This window comes from Podarcis pityusensis (genome assembly GCF_964106645.2).
Source record: "Podarcis pityusensis genome assembly, chromosome: 10".
NCBI classification, from domain to species: Eukaryota; Metazoa; Chordata; class Lepidosauria; order Squamata; family Lacertidae; genus Podarcis; species Podarcis pityusensis.
Genome location: NC_138035.1, coordinates 5273493 through 5291879, shown reverse-complemented (window position 1 = coordinate 5291879; position 18387 = coordinate 5273493). Strand labels below are relative to the sequence as shown.

Here is an 18387-nt window from a genome sequence, read left to right as displayed (position 1 = left end):
CTTTTCCTGAAGGTTGTTTATCTCTTGCAGACAGAACCCCTCCAGTTCCTGCCTGGTCCCATCCACGCTGAGGACGGAGACCGCGACCTGAAGGCTGCCATCACCTATTCTATTCTCTCAGGTACGGGGGTGTGGAGTAAATGGGGTCCGGTACACTTCCGTGGTGCCTCACGGCTTCTCTGGACCATAGCAGAGTAGAGCACAGTGTTTGCTACTGTGTGTCAGCGTGCAGAAAACAGAGTCCGTACGCGGCTTCTTCTAATCTTTGTTGTTGTTTAGTCGTTTAGTCGTGTCCGACTCTTTGTGACCCCCTGGACCAGAGCACGCCAGGCACTCCTGTCTTCCACTGCCTCCTGCAGTTTGGTCAAACTCATGCTGGTAGCTTCGAGAACACTGTCCAACCATCTCGTCCTCTGTCGTCCCCTTCTCCTTGTGCCCTCCATCTTTCCCAACACCAGGGTCTTTTCCAGGGAGTCTTCTCTTCTCATGAGGTGGCTGAAGTATTGGAGCCTCAGCTTCAGGATCTGTCCTTCCAGTGAGCACTCAGGGCTGATTTCCTTCAAAATGGCGAGGTTTGATCTTCTTGCAGTCCATGGGACTCTCAAGAGTCTCCTCCAACACCATAATTCAAAAGCATCCATTCTTCGGCGATCAGCCTTCTTTATGGTCCAGCTCTCACTTCCATACATCACTACTGGGAAAACCATAGCTTTAACTATACGGACCTTTGCTGGCAAGGTGATGTCTCTGCTTTTTAAGATGCTGTCTAGGTTTGTCATTGCTTTTCTCTCAAGAAGCAGGCGTCTTTTAATTTCATGGCTGCTGTCCCCATCTGCAGTGATCATGGAGTCCAAGAAAGTAAAATCTCTCACTGCCTCCATTTCTTCCCCTTCTATTTGCCAGGATGTGATGGGACCAGTGGACATGATCTTCGTTTTTTTTTTGATGTTGAGCTTCAGACCATATTTTGCGCTCTCCTCTTTCACCCTCATTAAAAGGTTCTGTAATTGCTCCTCACTTTCTGCCATCAAGGTTGTGCCATTTGCATATCTGAGATTGTTGATATTTCAGTCTAGGTTTGTTATTGCTTTTCTAATCTAAGAAGCTTTATTTACAGTGGCAATAAATCAACATGAATCAACATGTTCGGGAGCGGCAGACATTGCGGCTCCCTTCGTCTTGGTCAGAAAACGAAAGCAGACAGAACAAAGAACAGTTCCCGGATGTGGGGAACCCCCCCCCTCAGTAGGCAGGATGCTGGACTCTGAGCTATTTAACCCTGTAAGCTCTGATTCCCCTCACATGGGGGTCCCTGGCGACAGGGCAGTCAGGGGACAGAAGGCTGGCTCCTGGATAAGGTATAAGAGGGTTCATCGAGCCCAGACCCTGTTTTTCTTCCCATGGCCCAGCAGGTTCTAGAATCAGGGCATCATAGAGTTGGAAGGGACCCGGAGAGCCATCTAGTCTAACCCCGCACCATGCAGGAATCTCAGCCGAAGCAGCCAGGACAGATGCCTTTTCTGAGAGGCTTCCGATCAGGAGGTGAGCTTCCCCCAAGGGAGCATTGGGCGATGGGGGGGGGGTGTTGTCTGAATGGGCACGTTCAGGTGACATTGTGAGCCCCGTCAACATGCAACTCCTGTGCTCACAGGTCTGAACTGGTTGCCTTAAAAAAAAAGTTGTTGCAAAACAACTTATTCTTAATAAAAATTATAAAAATTATTAAGGGATAGGAAAAAAAAATCTTGTTGCATTTGTTTTTTGGTTTGTTTTTTTATGCTCTGCCTTTTGCCCTGACGGGACTCAAGGCAGCTTACGGATAAAAACAATTGCTAAAAACATAGAAAAAAAATCATTAAAAAGGCAGCGAAACATTGGTAGTATTAAAATTGTGTGTGTGTGTGTGTGTGTGTGTGTGTGTGTGAGAGAGAGAGAGAGAGAGAGAGAGAGAGAACACACACACACACACACACACACACACACACACACAGGTACAGCAATTGACAAACGTCCCCATTGACGCACATTTCAGTTTTCGAACGCCGTAAACCCGGAAGTAAAGGTAAAGGGACCCCTGACCATTAGGTCCATTTGTGGCCGACTCTGGGGTTGTGGCGCTCATCTCGCTTTACTGGCTGAGGGAGCCGGCGTACAGCTTCCAGGTCATGTGGCCAGCAGGACTAAGCCTCTTCTGGTGAACCAGAGCAGCGCTTGGAAACACTGTTTACCTTCCCACCGGAGTGGTACCTATTTATCTACTTGCACTTTGACGTGCTTTTGAATTGCTAGGTTGGCAGGAGCAGGGACCGAGCAACGGGAGCTCACCCCGTCTCAGGGATTCGAACTGCCAACCTTCTGATCCACAAGCCCAAGAGGCTCAGTGGTTTAGACCACAGCGCCACCCGCGTCCCATAAACCCAGAAGTAAATGCTTCCATTTTTGAACACGCCTCGGAAGTCAGATGGCTTCCGCTGAGTGCGTATGTTGTTTTTCTCAATTTTCTCTATTAAATTTGCAGACCGCCCTTTGTGCCTCGGGTTTCAAATGTTTCGGAACTCAAACCGTCTTCCGGAACGGATTATGTTCGAAAACCGAGGGACCACTGTGTATCTGTTTAAAACAAACAGGGCAGTAAAAAGCCCTTTAGCTTAAAGCAGTCAGTTTCCTAAAGGCTGTTGGAACAAGAAAAACCTTCATCTGCCCGCAGAAGGACGGGGAGGGGAGCCAGTTGAGCTTCCAGCCAAGTCAAAGGTGTTGTGGTTTAAATGCAAAGCCCGTAACAAATTGGGGCAATGAGATCACCTGACCACCCCCCTGCACCCCCTCAACCCCTTCGCTTGGCAGAACTGGCACATAGCTGTCAACCGTCCCTTATTTGGTGGGAAACTCCCTTATCGCAGCGCCATGTCCTGCTCCTGTCCCGGATTGATGATGTCCCTTAAATTTCCCGGGTTTCATGCTCGCCCGGCTCGGGAGGGAAGCAGCGACTCGGGGTCCTCCACCGCACAAGAGAGAGAGAGCGCACAAGCTGCCGCGTCTCCATCTCTCCCTTTTCCCCCTCAGGGGTGCGTCGTGAGGAGACGGGTGGCAGTGGGCGGGCAGGCAGCTCCTCTCTTGCGAGACTTCTGCCACGCTGCCAGGGGAAGCTGGAGGCGGCAGCGGCAGCTGAGGAGGCGGCCTGAGGGAGGAGGAAGAGGAGGGGATGGGGAGGGACACAGAAAGGCGGCGCTTCTACGGCTGCCGTGGCGCCGCAACCACCTCATGCCGGGCTCGCGGGCGGCGTGGGTGAGAGTCTCTCTTCCTCCCTCCCTCTCTCTCGGGCAGGGAAGGGCCGATGGAACTCCTTGCGCCAGGACTACGGCAGCCCCGACGTGCATAAGCTAAGCAAAATCCATTATTTTGGCTGCTGATCCCTTATTTTTAAGGCTGCTGGTCCCTTATTTTCAAACCTGTAAGCTGACAGCTATGAACTGGCACGGCCACAGGTGCCATGCAATTCCCACTATCCGTTGATAAAAAATTGGTTGTTTCGTGAGGCAGCGCCTGTCTACCCTTCGGAACTCCCCGCCAATTGATACTGAGCAGGCGCCTTCACTGCGCTCTTCTTGCCTGTGACCATTCTTCTTTAGACAAGCATGTCTTAGAAAGTCGAGTCAAATTTCAACTTGTTTCAGGGTTTTATTTATTTTATTATTATTTTTTAAACTTTATTTTCTTATTCTTTTTAAAATCATTTATATTGATTTTCCAATTTAAAAAAAATCCAATTAAACATCCAATCATAATACTTCAATTAAAAATAAATAAATAAAACAAAATAAAATAAAATTAAAAAGATCAAATTATAGTCCAAATTGTATTTATTCATTTCTTGAGGCTCCCCACGGTCTGGATCTCTGGAGCATATCTCCACGTCTTAGTCCTGCTTCTCCTTTTTAAACGTTATTTTCAATGCAGAATTACAACATAAAATATAAAACAAAAGAATACATTCGTCAAAAAACCAAAGAAAGAAAAAAAGAACAACAACCACAAAAACGTAAACAAACATACATACACTTTGACTCCCTTCCATTCTTTGGAGCCTTCAACTTTTCATTTTATCGTAATGGTTGTTTGTTGTTGTTGTTTAGTCGTTTCGTCCTGTCCGACTCTTTGTGACCCCCTGGACCAGAGCACGCCAGGCACTGCTGTCTTCCACTGCCTCCCGCAGTTTGGTCAGACTCATGCTGGTCTCTTCAAGAACACTGTCCAACCATCTCGTCCTCTGTCGTCCCCTTCTCCTTGTGCCCTCCATCTTTCCCAACATCAGGGTCTTTTCCAGGGAGTCTTCTCTTCTCATGAGGTGGCCAAAGTATTGGAGCCTCAGCTTCAGGATCTGTCCTTCCAGTGAGCACTCAGGGCTGATTTCCTTCAGAATGGATACATTTGATCTTCTTGCAGTCCATGGGACTCTCAAGAGTCTCCTCCAGCACCAGAATTCAAAAGCATCAATTCTTCGGCAATCAGCCTCCTTTATGGTCCAGCTCTCACTTCCATACACTACTACTGGGAAAACCGTAGTTTTAACTATATGGGCCTTTGTTGGCAAGGTGATGTCTCTGCTTTTTAAGATGCTGTCTAGGTTTGAATGGTTTATATATAAATATATATATATGCATGCATATATATGTTATTTCTAGCTTTGTACCTTTTATAACTATTTCTTCATTCCCTTGACCTTGCAAACTTCATTCGTTGCAGACTGATATGTTTATTCCAGAACAATGTTTTTCCCCCCATATACTCTTTAACACAGTCCCATTCTTTTATTAATTATTGATCTGATTGTCCTCTTAAGACTGCCGTTAACCTTGCCAAATCTATGTATTCACAAAGTTTGATTTGCCATTCTCTTACTTTGTGTTTTAATCTTTCACATGCCTGGTTGTGAATTTTCCTCGATTTCGCTGTTTTATCTTTTGTGAGCCGCTTAGAGGTTCCTGGCTTTAACAGCCCAGCAGTGTATAAATTTTAAGAAATACCGTATTTTTCGCTCCATAAGACACACTTTTTTCCTTCTAAAAAGTAAGGGGAAATGTCTGTGTATCTTATGGAGCGAATGTGTGGTCGATCGCTGGCTCCCTTTCCAGCCCCTTGCCCAGGCCTCTATTGTTGAATGTTCTGCAGACGGAGGCTGCTTGTTTCCCCAGCGACATGGGTCTGGCTGATTAGATTATCTGTCTGGAAACTGTAGAAATGGCTCCCTTTCCTTTCCTAAAGAAGGTGCAGAACTGTGAGTTGAACTCCATAAAAACAGGATTTTTTCCCTTTGCAAAGTAAGCTCAACAACTTTGAGCTGAGCCTCAAAAAAACGGGGCTTTCCCCTTTTCCTCCTCTAAAAACTAGGTGCGTCTTATGGTCAGGTGCGTCTTATGGAGCGAAAAATACGGCAAATGGCAAAACCAGGGTTCTCTCAGCCAAAGCACACTGCTGAATCTGCTCCCTCCAGCAAATCGAGGAAGGAAGGGCATGTTCCTTTCAGCGCTGCTTAGATTACCTGCATGTGGGATCACATGTTCAAGATTATTGCCAGGATATCTGGCAGTGAAGTAAAACTCCTCTGATGTGCATATATTGGTGAAAATAACAAACGTAGGTGCATAACATTGAGAAATTGTGTGTTTGTGTGTGTGCAAAATTGCATACTTGTATTTATCAGAAGTTGAGATGAACTTTCATGATTTTTTATTTTTTTTAAAAAAAATTAAATTGCTTTTTTACTGAAAAACACTCAATTATAAAGCAATAAAGTGATGCAAAAAAAACGGGGGGACACACAACTGTGTAATGGGGAAAAATATTACATGAATATATACAAAAATAGCCTAACCCATACATTCTTTTAGAAATTTGATATTCTTATCCTAATACAGATGTAAATATTAATAGACCGCTATGTTTTGCATAAATTTATTCCAAATATTGTTGTATTTATCCAAGGAGAGTCTACATCCATAAGCAGTCCCTTCGTAGGTTGCAAGTGCTATCTTATTATCAATCTACTGATTGAAGGAGATCGTGTCTTCATTCTTCCAGTTCATCAATATCAGCTACCATTTGTTGTTGTTGTTTAGTTGTGTCCGACTCTTCGTGACCCCCTGGACCAGAGCACGCCAGGCACTCCTGTCTTCCACTGCCTCCCGCAGTTTGGTCAGACTCGTGTTCGTAGCTTCGAGAACACTGTCCAACCATCTCGTCCTCTGTCATCCCCTTCTCCTTGTGCCCTCCATCTTTCCCAACATCAGGGTCTTTTCCAGGGAGTCTTCTCTTCTCAGGAGGTGGCCAAAGCCTTGGAGCCTCAGCTTCAGGATCTGTCCTTCCAGTGAGCACTCAGGGCTGATTTCCTTCAGAATGGAGAGGTTGGATCTTCTTGCAGTCCATGGGACTCTCAAGACTCTCCTCCAGCACCACAATTCAAAAGCATCCATTCTTCGGCGATCAGCCTTCTTTATGGTCCAGCTCTCACTTCCGTATATCACTACTGGGAAAACCATAGCTTTTACTATACGGACCTTTGTTGGCAAGGTGATGTCTCTGCTTTTTCAGATGCATTAGAGCGCCTAAAATCCATTTTTGTTGTCCCATGGTTAACTTCCATATAGTAGGCATATGGCTGGGGGTTATTGCTATTTTATTATTATTATTATTATTATTATTATTATTATTATTATTATTAAAATATATCTTTATTAATCTAAAATAAATACATTTATGAAAAAACAGACATACATACAAGTAAACAAACAAACAAACAATCAAGTAACAGAAAAATCAAACAAACCACCACATTATAAGATACAAGAAGATTAATATAATTATCCTCATATATACTTCTGATACTGAACACAATTATAAAACTTATAGAGAAGAAATTTAAAACTGACTTCCAATCAATCTCACTGTACTTTATCTATCCATTACTTTATACCCCACAGTTACATAGTTCTTATTTAATTTCTTTTTACCTCCCTACAAACTTATATTTATACAATACAGGGATTAGTAGCAAGAAATTGCTATTATTATTTTGCAAAATTGCATACATGTGTGTATCAAGAGTTGAGATATGTATAGATGATCTTTCATGATAAAAGAAAACCCTTCTTCACACCAAGTTAACCTGTGGAACTCCCTCCCACAGGAATTAAGGATGGCCAGGATTAGACAAATTCATGGAGAAGGAGAGGACTAGCAATGACTTAATAGCCAGGACAGAGGCTATTCTCTTCCTTTGGGGTTGAAGGCAGCAAGGCTTCTGAATCCCAGTTGCAGGAAACTTCAGAGGGGAGAGGGCTGTTGGGTTCGAATCCTGCAAGGGGGGCTTCCCAGAAAAAGCATCTGGTGGGGCATTGCAAGGACACAGTGCCGGATTTACGTATAAGCTAAACAAGCTCCAGCTTAGGGCCCCACTCTCTTGGGGCCCCCCCCAAAATTAAAGGGGATGTACTATATTTTTTGCTCTATAAGACTCACTTTTTCTCTCCTAAAAAGTAAGGGGAAATGTGTGTGTGTCTTATGCAGCGAATGCAGGCTGCACAGCTATCCCAGAAGCCAGAACAGCAAGAGGGATTGCTGCTTTCACTGCGCAGCGATCCCTCTTGCTGTTCTGGCTTCTGAGATTCAGAATATATTTTTTCTTGTTTTCCTCCTCCAAAAACTAGGTGCGTCTTGTGGTCTGGTGCGTCTTATAGAGCAAAAAATACGGTACATTTCTGAAATATAAAATAACAAACTAATAAAATAAAACCCACATACAGCAACAGTGTTTTGTGTTGTGTAGGCTGCTATGATGTTGTGTAAGTCATGGGCCCCGCCTGCTCGCCTGCTCCCTAAAATATCCCTGGTTTGCTCCTTTCTATATATAGGGTGCCCACATTCTGCATGGACTGGTTGCATGGCAACATGGGCAAATGGCTTGAGATGCCTATTAGGTCCATCAATTACCATATAGCAGATATTCAACAAAAAAATCAGCGACCATTTGTTGTTGACAAAGGACAGCTGGACGTAGAAAGGGCCCGATTACCTTCAGTGGGACGCGGGTGGCCCCATGGGTTAAACCACTGAGCCTCTTGGGCTTGCCTATCAGAAGGTTGGCGGTTCAAATCCCCCTGACGGAGTGAGCTCCCGTTGCTCGGTCCCTGCTCCTGCCAACCTAGCAGTTCGAAAGCACATCAAAGTGCAAGTAGATAAATAGGTACCGCTCCGGCGGGAAGGTAATGTTTTTACCTGAGTAGAATGTGTTCTTTTATTTCAAATGCATCTCTGGGTTATTTGTAGGGCATAGCAATTCATTCATTTTTTTATAGTCCGGCCCCCCACAAGGTCTGAGGGACAGTGGACCGGCCCCCTGCTGAAAAAGTTTGCTGACCCCAGCCATGGATGCTTTAGCTGAGATTCCTGCAGAATCTCAGAATTCCACCATACTCTTTTTCAGAAATGAGTACAGAGATGTGAGGAACCGAAAGTAAGATCGGGTCAATTTATATATTTTTATGGCCCGCTTTATTTTTTCATGGTTTTTGAGATGTTTCGAACCGTTTCTAATAATGCACTTTAATTGCTGTGACCCGCCCTGGGGGGGGGGGGGAATAGCAATAAATGGCCGGTTCACCCGCTCCAACACGCAGTCGGATTCTGCAAAACTGTGTCACCCACAGAGCGCCGGCTGAGCAATCCAATTGCCTGGCCCAATGGCTGTTCAGGGAGCAAATTGGATGGAAGGTGCTGGAGGTTGGAGGTGGTGGAGGGGGGGATTCGAATCCCTCCCCCCTGATGCAATTGGGAGGGTTATTAAACAGTTTAAGCTGGGCTGGGATTATGTGGCAGGTGGACCTAGTGGGCGGGGGTGGGGAGAAAAATCTTGAGGGACCTCTCTCTGCAATATTCAGAGATGCACAAATTTCAAAGGTAGCAGTTTCTGAAGTGCAAACTAGGTCGTTTCTCCTTTTTTTTTGGTCAAATCTATTTTTTATTAAGTTTTACATTGCAAATTAAAATCTGCAGAAGTCTGCATGCACACGAAAGCTCGTACCACTAACTAACTTAGCTGGTCTCTAATGTGCTACTGGAAGGAATTTTTTAATTTTTAATTTTAATTTTATTTGTTTTGTTTTGTTTCGACTACGGCAGACCAACACGGCTACCTACCTGCAACTATAATCCAAACGTTAAACATCAGCACCATCATTTAGGATTCCCTGAATACTTTGACTCCCTTCCACCTTTCCATGGTTTCCATTATCAGTCTTTTCTCAACTGCTTCCCTTATTTTCTCTCTTTTTTAAAAAAACCAGTCCATTTTAAGTACATATTTTTTTAGTACATTACAAACATTACTCAAATCCTGCCAAAGTTTTTGGTTGTTTACAGCGTTCTCTTAAATACGTTATCAGTTTCTCCCATTCCTTCTTAAAGTTCTTCTCTTCCTGGTTTTCCCGGTCAATTTCATCATTTTGGGATCATCTTCATCTCTGGTCATCTTCTTTCCATCTCTGGGCCTGTAGTGTCCACACTGCTGTCATTGTACACATAAATACAGTGGTATCTTGTTTCTCAAATGCCTTAGTACTCAAACAACTTGGAACCCAAACATTGCAAACCTGGAAGTAAGTGTTCCAGTTTGTGAACTTTTTCGGAAGCCGAACATACTCCGTCTGGAGTGTTCTGCTTCTGTTTTGAGTGCCACACTTCCATTTTGAGCGTTATGCTGAGGTCTGTCTGTTTTTTCTATTTATTTCGCGTTTTTGTTTTTGCGGCTCTTTTTTGTTTTCTTTTTGTGACTCTGTGGAACCCAGTTCAGCTCCTGATGGATTGTGTGACTGCAGTACATTGTTTATTGCCTTCATTTTATGGATCGATGGTCTCGTTAGATAGTAAAATCCACGTTAAATTACTGTTTTAGGGGTTGCTTTTAAAAGTCTGGTACAGATTAATCCATTTTGCATTACTTTCTATGGGAAAGCACGCCTTGGGTTTGGAACGCTTTGGTTTTGGAACGGTCTTCCGGAACGGATTAAGTTTGAGAACCAAGGGACCACTGCAAATGGTAAAACTGCAGGTAGCTTTTAAGCAACATTGCGCAGGGACTGCCAAGCTCAGCCTTGGTTCCCCAGCCAGGAGGCACACGCCTGGTTTTGGAATGTTATTAAATATACCAAGAAAAAAACACACCAAGAACTCTGGCCAATGTAAGTTTCAATAGTGGGAGTGGTCCCTACTCACAATTCAATAGTCAATAGTAACAACAACTAATCCATTCAAAAGTATGTATTCTAATAAAGATTACAAACTCTAACAGAGATTACAAACCCAAACTGAAAGAGATATTTATAACACAATAATTCGTTACAAAGATTTTCTCTTTTTCACTCAACAATAATGTTGATCCTTATAATTTATCAGCTTGCAGATGGAGAGTCAGTTTCAATCATAGCGCAGAAGTCAGAAGTCTATTATGGACTGGAAACCGGGACAGGGCCCTGTATTCACCTTCATCAGCTAATTTTTAAGTTTGGAGTTTGTAAGTTTGAAGACTTTTGGATAAATATATCCTGTTCTTTTCTACGTTTCGCAAGGATAACACTACGTGTGGGTAGATCAACGTGTATCCTGAGCTTTTCTGTGCACCTAAGATTCCTAATGGGAAAGCCTCTGGTTTCAAACTAGGTCATTTCTCACCAAAACGGCAAAAAAATATGAATTTCTCCCCCGGATGCAACAGAGATCAGGTGGCCCTCTGCCATGGATGCTTCAGTTGAGATTCTGGTATTGCACGGGGTTCGACAACATGGCTTTAGGAGGTTGCTTCCAAATCTAGTATCTTATGATTCAATGGTCCCTAACTTAACACTGCCTCCCCTTCCTTTCAGGTACGGACCACGGCTACTTCCACATGGACAACGTCACGGGCGCCATCACCATGCTGCGGCCGGTGGAGAGCAGGATTCGCACTCCGGTCTACAGCCTCAGTGTCATGGTAGGCCCCTGCAGCTGAGAGAGAAGTCATGGGTCCCTTTGGCTTCTTCGCATCCGGGGCTGGAGGGGGAAATTGAGGTTCTCAACTCCCAGCCTCAGCCCCCAATCCTGCTGTGATTTATTTCGTTTATTTTTATGTCACAGGTATTTTTTTTTTAACACTGCTTAATTTTGGGTTCCGAATTGCTTTGAGTTGCCTTTGGCAAGAAAAAGCGGAGAATCAATTTAACCGATCAATCAATCAATCAATCAATCGTCACCAAAGCCACTAAGCCTAAAACACACATCCCAGTTCCTGTTAAAATGAGACGTTAGAAACCAGTTAGCCAGATTTTTTCCCCCCAAAAGGAGCTGCTGAAAATATAAATATACATAATAAAAATTAAACTGCGTGTTGTGATAATACATGCCAGATCTGGTTACACGTCTAGGTGGGCTTGCTTAAACAAAGAAAATAATAATAATAATACCATATTGGTCCGAATATAAGCCGCACCTGCAAATAAGCCACACCTTTAAAATGGAAAGGGGGGCAGAGAAAAAAACGACAATACCTGAGCTGTGAATATAAACCGCACTTTAACTTTTCATGGTTGGAAATTGGAAAAAAGTGGGGCTTACATTCAGGCCAATATGGTAATAATAATAATAATAATAATAATAATAATAATAATAATTTTTATTTATATGCCACCCACCTGACTGGGCTGCCCCAGTCCCTCTGGCCGGCTTCCAACAAATTATAAAACCACAGTAAAACAGCAAACATTAAAAACTTCCCCGTATGCCAAGGACTCCAGTCTTGCCTGGTGTCAATGGGCAGGGAATTCCAAAGGTGCAGCTTCTCTTTGCTTTATTTCTGCCTTCCGGTCTCCGGTCATCCTGCTCCCCCCACGAATTTAGCACCGCCGAGGATCAGAAAGAACGGCATGCACATGCCCCCTCCACCCCCCCGAAAAAGCTTGCCCATTACCGTATTTTTTGCTCTATAAGACTCACTTGTTCCCTCCTAAAAAGTAAGGGGAAATGTGTGTGCGTCTTATGGAGCGAATGCGAGCTGCGCAGCTATCCCAGAAGCCAGAACAGCAAGAGAGATTGCTGCTTTCACTGCGCAGCGATACCTCTTGCTGTTCTGGCTTCTGAGATTCAGAATATATTTTTTTTCTTGTTTTCCTCCTCCAAAAACTAGGTGCGTCTTGTGGTCTGGTGCGTCTTATAGAGCGAAAAATACGGTAATTGATTAATTGAAAACCAGTCAAACATAAAAGGGAATAATTAACGGAAGGTCTTTTTATTTATTTATTTGTTTATTAAAATTTTATTGAACATAATTATTACAAAATACATACATACGGGTGAAACTCGGAAAATTAGAATATCGTGGAAAAGTTCATTTATTTCAGTAATTCAACTGAAAAGGAGAAACTAATATGTGGGATAGACTCATGACATGCAAAGCAAGATATGTCAAGCCTTAATTTGTTATAATTGTGATGATCATGGCGTACAGCTGATGAAAAACCCCAAATTAACCATCTCAGAAAATTAGAATATTAAATGAAATCAGCAAAACAAGGACTGCAAATAGAGCAATATTGGACCTCTGAGAAGTAGAAGCATGCATATGTACTCAGTACTTGGTTTGGGCCTCTTTTGCATCAATTACTGCCTCAATGCGGTGTGGCATGGATGCGATCAGCCTGTGGCACTGCTGAGGTGTTATGGAAGACCAGGAAGCTTCAATAGCAGCCTTCAGCTCTTCTGCATTGCTCGGTCTCATGTCTCTCATCATTCTCTTGGCAATGCCCCATAGATTCTCTATGGGGGTCAGGTCAGGCAAGTTTGCTGGCCAATCAAACACAGTAATCCCATGGGCACTGAACCAGGTTTTGGTACTTTTGGCAGTGTGGGCAGGTGCCAAAGTCCTGCTGGAAAATGAAGTCAGCATCGCCATAAAGCTCGTCTGCGGAAGGAAGCATGAAATGCTCCAAAATCTCCTGGTAGACGGCTGCGTTGACCCTGGACTCAATGAAGCAGAGTGGACCAACACCACTGACATGGCTCCCCAAATCTCTTTTCTGATGAAAGCAGCTTTTGCGTCTCATTTGGAAACCAAGGACCCAGAGTCTGGAGGAAGAACGGGGAGGCACACAATGCCAGATGCTTGACGTCCAGTGTGAAGTTTCCACACTCTGTGTTGATTTGGGGAGCCATGTCATCAGCTGGTGTTGGTCCACTGCGTTTCATAAAAGAACTTTTCCATGATATTCTAATTTTCCAAGTTTCACCTGTACGTATATTTTTCAGATAAGCACACATATATAAAAAAGAACAACAAAAGGAAGAAAAGACAAAAGAAAAAGAAAAAATAAGAAGAAAAATTGGAAGAATTTCTTCCAAATTTATTCTACAAATATCTCAATAATAAAATTTCATTGATTGACTTCCATCACTTACACTGCACACATACAAATTTGCTTAAAATGTATATAGGAAGTGCAAAGAGAAAGCCAGGAACCAGCAAGGCTGGATTCAACCCTGCCTTGCGACCGAATTCTGCTGCTCGCTGCTCACGTTTCTGCTGCAAACTGCCTTCTCTCTCTCCCTCCTACCTGCTGCCCGCCTCTCTCTCCCAGGCCTCTCAGGTGAATGACGCCAAGAAGTACGCTGTGACCGAGGTCCGCGTGCGAATCCTGGCAGCCAACAGCCACGCGCCGCACTTTGAGAAGTCCCTGCACCAGGCCTTCGTCCACGAAGGCGAGAGCACGGCCTCTCTGGTCCTGACGTACGGCAGGAGGGTCCTCTTCGTCCTGGCCACCGACATGGACTTCCCCGACGTGAGTCACCTGGCGCTGGTTTGGGTGGGGCAGCCCAGAAAGGGTGGTGTGGCGGGGAATCCTTGAATCACAGTTGGAAGGGACCCTGAGGGTCATCTAGTCCAACCCCCTGCAATGCGGGAATCTCAACCGGAAGGCATGCAGGAGGCCCCGGGCCCACCCACAGCGGCATCTCCTGGGGACGGGTGCAAAGGAATCGTGCCCGTCTTGAAACCCTAGATAGATGCTGCCAGCCAGTGTGGGCAGTGCTAAGCCAAAGGGGCCAATGGGCTGGCTCAGTACAGTTGGTTCTTGAACATAATAAGAAAAGGGAAAAGTTGACAGCTATGACTCCCAAAACCGTTCGAAAAGTAATGCACAGCTTCCAATTGTCTGTAGGAGCTTCCTGCACTCTAGCAGAAGCCGTGTTGGACGACACTCTGGGCAGCTTCCAACAAAGATTAAAAATACATTAAAATGCCACACATAAAAAACTTCCATAAACAGGGCTGCCTTCAGATGTCTTCTAAAAGTCAGATAGTTGTTTATCTCTTTGACATCTGATGGGAGGGTGTTCCACAGGGCAGGCGCCACCACCGAGAAGGCCCTCTGTCTGGTTCCCTGTAACTTGGCTTCTCGCAATGAGGGAACCACCAGAATGCCCTCGGAGCTGGACCTCAGTGTCCGGGCAGAACGATGGGGGTGGAGACGCTCCTTCAGGTCTACTGGACCGAGGCCGTTTAGGGCTTTCAAGGTCAGCACAACACTTTGAATTGTGCTTGGAAACATACTGGGATCCAATGTAGGTCTTTGACATCTGATGGGAGGGCGTTCCACAGGGCAGGCGCCACCACCGAGAAGGCCCTCTGCCTGGTTCCCTGTAACTTGGCTTCTCGCAATGAGGGAACCGCCAGAAGGCCCTCGGTGCTGGATCTCAGTGTCCCGGCAGAATGATGGGAGTGGAGACGCTCCTTCAGGTCTACTGGACCGAGTATATCCTATAGCGCCTCAGGCCAGCCCCCCCCCTCCCTGGGCGCATAGCAGCATGGGAGCCAGACCCTCTCACCTCCCCACTCAGATTTGCCCCCACTGACCGGCAGTGGCTCTAGGGGATTTCAGCCAAGGGATCTTTCCATCCCTATTTCGGGGGGGGGGGGGGACCTTCTGCATGCTGATGCTCTATGTGCCGAGATGCACACCGTAGCATTTCTAACACTACTTGAACGCAAAATTGTAGGCTGTGTACAACTCCGAAAAGGCCCAAACACAGTAGGACTTTTTGGAGTTTTACAACCATTTGCTGATGGAACTAAACTATTTATTAAAGAACCCATTTGCCCAACATATGCATCCCCCATATTATTTATTTTAGCACCAACCTTAGCCCTTTTACTAGCCTTCATAATATGAACTACTATACCAATACCGCACCCCCTAGCAGACATAAACTTAGGCCTCCTATTCCTTCTCGCCCTCTCAAGTATAATAGTCTATACAATTTTATTTCCGGATGAGCATCTAACACAAAATACGCCCTAATAGGAGCCCTACGAGCTATCGCACAAACAATCTCCTACAAAGTCACCCTAGGCATCATTCTACTTTCAGTTATTATATTAACTGGCACCTTCACAATACACACCCTAATTATTGCACAAGAACAGATATGACTAATTTTACCTACCTGACCTCCTGCCATAATATGATATGTATCTAGCAGAAACAAATTGAGCACCATTTGATCTAACAGAAGGAGAATCTGAACTCGTCTCAGGTTTTAATATAGAATACGCAGCAGGGCCCTTCACAGTATTCTTCCTAGCTGAGTGCGAATTGTAATTTTTAATTTTGCGACTTCCCATAGTCTGAACCAAGAAGCATGTCCAAATCTCAGTCCTGCCTCTCGTCAATATTTCCACATCTCAATTTTATCTCTCCCTTTCTCCCCAGGGCTTCAACCCTGCGGTGAGGTACAGCCTCAGGCGCCAGTCCAACCACACGCAGCTCTTCCAGGTCACCCCCGGCGGACTCCTCATCGCCCGCGCCGACCACCTGACTGCTCTCCAGCGATACGCCTTACAGGTTTGAGCCGATCCCTTCCCCGCCCCCCAGCGACCAGCCGGGGGTCGCTCTCCTCCACTGTGCGGGAACAGTGGGAAACTAGCTCCCGGTGGGTCCGGTTGGGTGGAAGCCAGGGAGTTCAACAGCAGGTGGCGCCAGAGCCGAAAGCAGGAAGCACAGCGTGAGCAGGGCCTTGCAGAGCCAGGCAGAGGCCCGGGCCAGGTAGATAATGTGCCCCCCCCCCTTTTATTACCCTGGGGATAACTGAAGTCTTATAAATAAGTGCCGTAGATTCCGGCGTATAAGATGACTTTTAACCCCGGGAAATCCTCAAAAAAGTCGGGGGTCGTCTTATACGCCGGGTATGGGTTCGCCGGGCAGCGGCAGTGGGCGTCGGCTCCCAAACTGGGAGGAAGCTGGGTGGCTACATCCCGGTGTGGAGAGGAGCCCGCCGCCCACTGCCGCTGCCCAGCGAAGCTGCTGCGTATTAGGCGACTGGGAGTATAAGTCGACCCCCCAAATTGGCAGCTGCCAATTTGGGGGGTCGTCTTATACGCCCAGTCGCCTAATACGCCGGAATCTACATTAAGTATATAAATAATTTTCACAAAAGTTATGCTTTGTAAATACCGTATTTTTCGCTCTATAAGATGCACCAAGTTTTTGGAAGAGAACAAGGGGAAAAAAATTCTGAATCCCATAAGCCAGGACAGCAAGTGGGATCGCTGCGCAGCGATCCCGCTTGCTGTCCTGGCTTATGGGATAGCTGCGCGCAGCCTTTTCCAGCCAGGCAAGGGGAGCCTTCATTCCCTGCCCGGGAGAGGCTACATGCAGCTAAGGCTCCCCCAAGAGCTGCGCTCCCTTTAAAGAGTGCACGGAGTGTGTGTGGGGCTCTTTGGGGCTGTTCCCTCCTTGGGGAAAAGCCCCCAATAGCTGCACACACGCTCCATGTGGCTCTTCAAAGGGAGCGCTGAGCAGAGCCTCCCGTCTGCATTCTTCCCATAAGACGCACACACATTTCCCCTTACTTTTTAGGAGGGGGAAAGTGTGTCTTATAGAGCGAAAAATACGGTAATTTTATTTCAAGCCTTGAACCGTATCTGCATATAAAGACAAATGGAAACTATAGATATAGAATAGTGCTTTTTAAAAATACGTAGGGAATGTATGCTGACCGAGGCCCCTTTGGAATCAGAGGCCCGGGCCAAGTGGCCCATATGGCCCCCCCTCTGTCTGGGCCTGAGTGTGAGAATCCCTGGCAGGCAGCCCTCAGCCCTCTCTTCAAAAACTCCCCAGGAAGGAGAGTCCGCCACCTTCCGGGGGAGACTGTTTCACTCCCAAAATACTCTCGGCGCTCACCTGTGTGCTCCTGGTGATGCTCAGCTCTTGTTCCTCCTTTAGATCCTTGCACGAGATGAGGAGTCGGGTGAGACCGCCAACACCACGGTCAACGTGGAGGTGCTGAGTCCTGGCCAGGCAGGTATGCCAGGGCAGGTGACTGGGCAGGTGGGCGACTGGGTAGGTGGGCTCCTTCTCTGCACATGGCCTGTCAGCTATCCATGAAGGGACATGCGCCCAGTGCGTTGCTGAAGGCTGGCAGTACATAGCAATAGGCCCTTATTCCCTTACAGTCAGGCACAGGCAAACTCAGCCCTCCAGATGCTTTGGGACTACAACTCCCATCATCCCTAGTGAACAGGATCAGTGGTCAGGGATGATGGGAATTGTAGTCCCAAACATCTAGAGGGCCGGAGGTTGCCTATGCCTGTGTTACACACCACAATTGCCTCATTATGTAAATCATGTTCAGAATACCACAACACACCTGTAACTGGCTGTAAAGTAACATTGGTAAAGGTAAAGGGACCCCTGACCATTAGGTCCAGTCGTGGCCGACTCTGGGGTTGTGGCCCTCATCTCACTTTACTGGCCGAGGGAGCCGGCGTACAGCTTCCGGGTCATGTGGCCAGCATGACTAAGCCGCTTCTGGCGAACCAGAGCAGCGCACGGAAACACCGTTTACCTTCCCACCGGAGTAGTACCTATTTATCTACTTGCACTTTTGATGTGCTTTCAAACTGCTAGGTTGGCAGGAGCTGAGACCAAGCAACGGGAGCTCACCCTGTTGCGGGGATTCGAACTGCCGACCTGATTGGCAAGTCCTAGGCTCTGTGGTTTAACCCACAGCGCCAACAGCGTCCCTTTGTAGGTGCAGCCATTACGGAGGTGCTGGGTGGCTCTGTGGTTTAACCCACAGCACAACCGTGTCCCAAAAGTCCAAGGATAGTCAAGTCCAAAGATTGGTGGTACCTCGGTTTTCGAACGTAATCCATTCTGGAAGACCATTCGACTTCCGAAATGTTCAGAAACCGAGGGGCAAAGGGCAATCTGCCAGTTCAATAGAGAGAATTGTGGAAAAAAACAGATACACACCGCGGAAGCAGTTTGACTTCCAAGGCGCGTTCGAAAACAGAAGCATTCACTTCCGGGG

At 46.0% G+C, this 18387-nt stretch overlaps 1 protein-coding gene across 1 annotated transcript in view; it reads left to right on the top strand.

Annotated features, from left to right (window-relative positions):
- Positions 1-18387, top strand: part of LOC308457791 (cadherin-related family member 5-like) — a gene marked incomplete at its 5' end in the record, with an annotated part of 89134 nt that overhangs the window by 58128 nt on the left and 12619 nt on the right. Inside the window, 5 exons of the mRNA XM_080971966.1 lie at positions 31-121; positions 10914-11020; positions 13656-13856; positions 15786-15917; positions 17298-17376. Coding sequence (XP_080828092.1) covers positions 31-121; positions 10914-11020; positions 13656-13856; positions 15786-15917; positions 17298-17376 — 610 coding nt within the window. The remainder of the gene's footprint in view (positions 1-30; positions 122-10913; positions 11021-13655; positions 13857-15785; positions 15918-17297; positions 17377-18387) is intronic.